The sequence below is a fragment of the Corvus brachyrhynchos genome, unplaced genomic scaffold, assembly GCF_000691975.1.
Source record: "Corvus brachyrhynchos isolate BGI_N302 unplaced genomic scaffold, ASM69197v1 scaffold125, whole genome shotgun sequence".
In the NCBI taxonomy this organism is placed as follows: domain Eukaryota; kingdom Metazoa; phylum Chordata; class Aves; order Passeriformes; family Corvidae; genus Corvus; species Corvus brachyrhynchos.
Genome location: NW_008238342.1, coordinates 1,140,330 through 1,146,735, shown reverse-complemented (window position 1 = coordinate 1,146,735; position 6,406 = coordinate 1,140,330). Strand labels below are relative to the sequence as shown.

General features: G+C 54.8%; 1 protein-coding gene across 2 annotated transcripts in view; it reads left to right on the top strand.

Moving 5' to 3' along the window:
* The window catches only part of ACSS2 (acyl-CoA synthetase short-chain family member 2), a 31,966-nt gene extending 25,749 nt beyond the window's left edge, over positions 1-6,217 (top strand). For both annotated transcript variants that reach the window (XM_008634369.2, XM_017735140.1), the window contains 8 exons: positions 35-167; positions 578-634; positions 884-964; positions 1,502-1,610; positions 1,751-1,819; positions 2,957-3,133; positions 3,849-3,923; positions 4,444-6,217. In XM_008634369.2, coding sequence (XP_008632591.1) covers positions 35-167; positions 578-634; positions 884-964; positions 1,502-1,610; positions 1,751-1,819; positions 2,957-3,133; positions 3,849-3,923; positions 4,444-4,571 — 829 coding nt within the window. In that variant the 3' untranslated portion in view covers positions 4,572-6,217. The remainder of the gene's footprint in view (positions 1-34; positions 168-577; positions 635-883; positions 965-1,501; positions 1,611-1,750; positions 1,820-2,956; positions 3,134-3,848; positions 3,924-4,443) is intronic.
* Positions 6,218-6,406: the final 189 nt, after the last annotated feature.

Genomic DNA, 6,406 nt, shown 5'->3' with positions numbered 1-6,406 from the left:
TGCTGAACCCCTGCCAGCCCCTTCCTCTCTGCAGGCACAGCAGGAAGTCTCTGAAGGTGCTGGGGACTGTGGGTGAGCCCATCAACCCCGAGGCCTGGCTGTGGTACTACAGTGTGGTGGGAGAGGAGAGGTGTCCCATTGTGGACACGTTCTGGCAGACAGAGACGGTGAGTCCTAGCTGGGTGTCCCTGGCACCTCTCTGTCCCTTGTGCTCTCTGCAGGGCCTCTTGGCAGGTTTCCCGTAGTGGGGTTTTGGGTCTGTGGCCTGCCCAGGAAACTCTGGTGTGCCCCTTCTCTTCCTATCCTGGAACTCAAACAGGCTCCAAGGGGAAACCTTCCTCTCCAAGGGTCTCTTCCAGACTGTGCTCTGGACGCTGCTCTTCTTCCCCTCTTTCTCTCCCCCGGCAGCTCCAAAGTTTTGTGCCCAGACAGACTCCCCATTGTGCCATTCCCAGGGCCCATCTGCACGCCTGCCCTGAGCAGCCCTGCCTGGGATGTGCTGTTGCCAGAGCTGATGGCACAGCTGAGGGATGGGCTGGCATGGCCCAAACTCACCGGTTTTTGCCTCTCTTGGCAGGGAGGCCACATGCTGACACCCCTTCCTGCTGCCACCCCCATGAAGCCAGGCTCTGCTGTGAGTACTTGTGTTCTCCCCATGAGCCTCAGCAGGGCCCTGTCTGTGCCATGGCTGGGGGGGTGCAGCCCGCCACGGGGGTGCCCACCAGCCAAATCCCAGGCTGGCCCCCTGCAGCCATGCTCATGGGTCCCATGTACCACAGCTCTCCAAAGCTGCCCTTGCTCTGCCTGCCAATCCTGCTGGTTCACAGGGGTCTGATGCAGGGGCTCACCTCCATCTCTCCTTTCTCCCTGCTCCTCATGGCAGACATTCCCCTTTTTCGGTGTGGTCCCTGCCATCCTGAGCGAGTCGGGGGAAGAGCTGGAAGGAGAAGCAGAAGGTTACCTGGTAAGGAAGGGCTGATCATCCCCACCTTCCCTTTGTCCATTCCCTGTGAGCTCTGGGATATTCCTGGTAGACTACCCACATCTTTTGGCCCAGGAAAGGGGTAGAGTCGCCATCCCTGGAAGTGTTCAAAAAATGTATGGAGGTGGCACTTGAGGACACGGTTTAGTGGTGAATGTGGGTGATGGTTGGACTTTTCCAACCTTAAAAAATTTGTGATTCTACCTCCACTAACTCTGGTCCACACAAAGAGCCCCCTGGGGTGGTGGGAACTCCCTTCAAGGCCATAACTTTGTGGGAACTTTTACAGCTGATCACTGAATGAACTTGCACATGTGGGCAAGGCAGGAGGATGGGAACAACTCCTCAGCCAAGCTCCTTCCCCCTGGCCAAAACTGGTGAGACTTTCCCAGTGGATCAGCACTGGCAGCGAGTGTCTGAGTGCTACTCATGGCTGTCTCTGACATCTCTCTGATAGTGGTGTACCCCTGGGTTATTGGGTGGCTCTCACTGCCCCAGCTCTGTGGTTTTCACCCCCAGGTGTTTAAGCAGCCCTGGCCAGGGATCATGCGCACGCTCTACGGAAAGCACCAGCAGTTTGAAACTGTTTACTTCAAGAAGTTCCCTGGGTACTACGTGACAGGCGATGGTAAGGGCGTCCAGGCTGCTGTGGTCACAGGGGCCTGGGGACAGCAGTGGAAATCTTACCCTGTCCTGCCCTCAGAATCCTTTATCAGTTGCTCTGAGGACTGGCACTGCTGCCTCACACTCATTTCTGGCTATTTTTAGGTTGCAGGAGAGATAAAGATGGTTATTACTGGATCACAGGGCGAATTGATGACATGTTGAATGTTTCTGGTAAGAAGGAGTTTTGTCTTCAGTGGGGACCAGTGCACTTTCTGACACCTTGCTTTGTGACACTTCTGCATCCGTTTCAAAAGCCACCTGGTTTATAGGGATGGTTCTGCATCTGTGATTCTGCCCAGCAACCTGTCCTCAAAGTGGATCCAGTTGCTGGGTCAGGGTTATTTCAGGGTTATTACAGGGACACACAAGCCTGTGACTTGGTGACTTGCTGCACCATTTTCCCTGGAGACGATGCCCTGGAAGGAATGAACCTTCTGTAACCAGCCAGGGCACCTCTGTGCTGAAGGATTTAGGGCTACAGGGAATCACAGAGTTTAGGCAGGACTGTGGGGTTGCTAATCCAACCTGCTGCTTCATGGAGGGCTCACCTCAAAGCTGGATCAGGCTGCTCAGAGCTCTGAAGACTCCTACCTCTCTTGAGTGAGTCTTCAAGATTCAGCTGCTTCTCAGTCCATCATTTTCCATATACTCTATTTAATAGTTCCCTCCCTCCTTTCCGGGAGCCTGTAGCCTCCAGGTACATCCTGCTGGCTCTGAGGTGCTGCTTTACTTGTCTCTGGATCAGACTAGATTCTTCCACCTGACCAGCAGTGCTTAATTCTCCAACTGATCGTTCTGGGAGTTGACCACCTTCCTGTGGCTTTCTGTGACAGCAGTGCCAGGGTGGGATGTCAGAGCACTGGTGCAGGAGCAGAGGTGTGCAGGAGTGAGTTGTGCCCCTGCCCCAAGATGTGGTGTGTCATTGCCCCTCCCCACAGCAGTGAGCTGGAGCCTGGACTCTGCAGACCCAACCTCTTCCTCTGCACCTTCCATGTGGGCAGGTCTCCTCCTGCCAAATCCAGCTCCTCCTCAGCCTGTGCTTTGGAAGGGCGTCACTGTGAACTGTCCATGATCTGTACCAGAAAGAAGCCTAAAGGTGGGAGGGAGAACAGCCAGGGGAGGTGGCTGCTGTGGGTGAGTGACACCTGGCAGCTTCCAGAGCACTGCAGAAATGAGTTTCACTCTCCCAACTCTTGTCCTTTCCCGAGCACATCAAACTGATGCTTTCAAACCTGTAGTTTGGGGCCTTTTACAGCCTCAGGCCTCTTCCTGCAGGTCAGTAAAGCTCTGCCTCCCCCTTGTTTCCAGGTCACTTGCTGAGCACGGCGGAGGTGGAGTCAGCCCTGCTGGAGCACGTGGCGGTGGCCGAGGCTGCCGTGGTCAGCCACCCGCACCCCCTGAAGGGCGAGTGCCTCTACTGCTTCGTGACCCTGAGAGAGGGCCACGAGTTCACCAAGAACCTCACAGATGAGCTCAAAAAACAAGGTAGCAACAGCCAAATACTGGGGAGCAGGCAGGGGGAGGACAGGGGATGGAGGGGTTAAGGGCTCGGGTGCCTGCAGGAGGTGCTTGTGGTCTGGGGAATGCAGCGTGGACAACTGCCACGAGGTGCCTCTTGATTACAGAGCATGGCTGACAAAGACTAAAATTAGTTCTCTCGGCCTTTGGCTGCTCATGTGATGCCATCTCTGCCTCGTGGGAGCTGGCAGCCCTGTGAGGGACTGGGGTATTCAGCAGCCTTTTGTTTGCAGCAGGGCTCTCCCTGGCAGACTGGAACATCCTGGGAGGATCATTGGGTTTCTTTGGGGTGGTGCTCTGGGTGTTTGTGCTCCACTCTCAAGGAGCTGTTTCACTGCAAACTGCAGCATTGAATACACAAAACGAACCTGCCCAGCAGTGAATCAGTCCTTGCTCTATCAAAATGGTCATGGTGATGGTTGTAGCCATTAGGGAGGTCTCTGGAAGATGGAGGGAATGAAAAGATGAATGTTCTCACTGTTGGGGAAATGTGCTTATGGCCCTGTTGGCATTGCAGGTCTTGCTGTCCCCTCCCACAGTGTGGAGGCCCAGGTGCAGCAGCCCCAGGCACTGCCCTGCCAGGTGCTCCAGGAGCTGGGCTCTGTCTTGCCACACATCCTTTCCAGTCAGGATAGAAGGCTATCTCCTCACCCCTACAATGAAAATCTCTCTTTTTTTGCAGTCAGAGAAAAAATCGGGCCAATAGCAACACCTGATTACATCCAGTACGCCCCCAGCCTGCCCAAAACCCGCTCAGGTGAGTTCCAGGGATGGTACTGGGGAGGACTGGCCAGCCCCTGCCAGTGGAAGTTGATCAGCCCTGCACTGCTTGTCCAGGGCTGCTCAGATTAGGGAGGGTGCAAGCTCAGGGTGAGCAGGATGTGCAGGTCTGGTACTTCCCACTTCTGCTAAGGATGCTGAGGAGATCCTGACTCCTGGGAAGGGGGACTTTTTATATGGGCAGATAATGAAGGACAAGGGGTGATGGTGTTAAACTGCTGGGGGGCAGGTGTAGATTAAACAGACCTAAGGAAGGAATTGTCTCCTGTGAGGGTGGGAAGGCTCTGGCACAGGGTGCCCAGAGAAGCTGTGGCTGCCCCTGGATCCCTGGCAGTGTCCAAGGCCAGGTTGGACATTGGGGCTTGGAGCAACCTGGGCTAGTGGAAGGTGTCCCTGCCCATGGCAGGGGGTGGAATGAGATGGGCTTTAAGGTCCTTTCCAACCCAAACCATGCTGGGATTCTGATTCCTGCTTCCCTTTCTTGGCTGTCATTACAGGAAAGATCACCAGACGGATATTAAGGAAGATTGCCAAAAATGACCAAGATCTGGGGGACATCTCCACCTTGGCAGACCCGGGCATCATCAAACACCTTTTCAACAGCAGATGTGACACTAAGCAGTAGCAGCAGGACCTGTCCCTGCTGAGCAGAACAGTGGCAGTGGCACCTGATGTCCCCCCCCCCCCAGCCACTGCCTGCCCAGGAAGGAAACCTTCACCTGTTGAATTGAATGTACCAATCGTAGGAACGAGGAGAGTCTGGCTCTGGAGAGGCCGTGTCCATGCCCTGGATGAGGTGTCTATCATGTTCCAGATGGATGTCACACATCTGAGGGTCAGCCTGGTGCACAGAGGGACTCATCCTCCTTTTTCAGCACCTCGTTCTTGATTTTAATTTAATTTGGGGGGGCGGGGGAAAGGGCGTTAATTTACTTTATGTCCTGGAGGGGCCCTGGCACCTTGTGCACAGTGGGAAGGAGCTTTGGGGGTTGGAGGGGAAGTGGTGCTGGAGTTACTCAATGCAGGCAGGCCTGGGAGATGCATCCGCCACTGCCCACAGAGCAGCTGAGCTTCCTTCTGTCCTCGGAGTGCTGCAAGCTGAGGAGCACTGCAACAGCCACACCATCCCTGCACAACTCAGCTTGTCCTGCATGCACTGTCCTGCTGCTAGCACAGCTTCCCGGGGCTTCCAGGGGAGTGGGGCAAGGCTCCAGGGAGCTCTGGGCTTTAAACAGGTTTTTTTGGGCAATCTGATACCAGGAGCTGCTGCTTCCTAACTGTGTTGTGCCAGCTGCTGCATTGTCCCCAGTCCAGGGTCCTTCACTGGCCATGGACACTACAGGCAGCCAGGAAGGGAAAGCCTTGGTGTGATATGTTCCATGGAGCCCCGGTTCCTCCAGCCCTGCTGCCACCAGCTCACAGCTGAACCAGAGCTGGAGCAGCTGGATGCTCCCTTTGTGTCCTGGGGGAGGATTGGGGGCTGCTGTTACCCCAGAGGATGGAGAGGAAATGGAGCCAGGCAGAGGCACCTTTCTCATGGCACCATGACCACTGCTACAGCAGATAAACCAAGGCAGGCAGGGCTGTAGGAGCCCTACACATTTCTTCATCAGGAAAAAAGGGTGGGAGATGTTTAAAGTCAGTATTTGCTTGTATTTGGTGTGGTTTAAGAATGATGAGAGCTAAAGGCCCCCAAACCTCTTACCCAAGAGCCTGAACACCACCAGAGTCCTGCCAAAGCCATCCTTCCTCCAGTGAAGGACATTTAACTCCAGCCAGGGCTGAGCTGGAGCTGATACCTCCTTTACAATGTCTGTATGAAAACTGCATGTGAACTGTTTGATTTTGCACTTAAACCAAAGGAGAACTGGGCTTTAAAACTTGCTACAACAGCTGTTTTGGGGAGTGCCAATGGACAGGCATTACCTGCAACCTGAGCTGACATGGGGCTGGAAAGGAGGAGCAGCTGCTTCTGGGTTGGGGTGCTCAAGGCAGGTGTTGGGGTGCTCGACTGGGCTGTTGGCCAAGTCCCAAATCTCACTTGCTACCTGCTGCTCTCACTGGCACAGCACCTGTGTCACCTGTAACCCCGGTGCCTGCCCATGTCCCATGTGCCCCCACAGCTCTGTACCACTGGATTGTGCCACCTTGGTGACAAGGATTCCTACATCATCCTTCCTCCTGTTACTCTTTGTCAGCTGTGTACTTTTGGCTGGAAACAGCGAGAACTTAATGCAAAATGAAATAAAATTCAAGAAGACAAAATGGAAACAGGCATGGAGTGTGTGTGGGTGGGAGGTGCTTGTGTGCTCTTGGGTTTGGGGTGCTCAGTGCAGTTGGGAGTGGCTGTGCCAGAAACCAGGACTGGCTTTTGGGATGGGGAGGTGCAGGTTCCTGCCACCATGATGTTTTTCCATGGATTAGGATTTAGTGTGGCTGGGTGTGCTGGGTCCCAGGCGG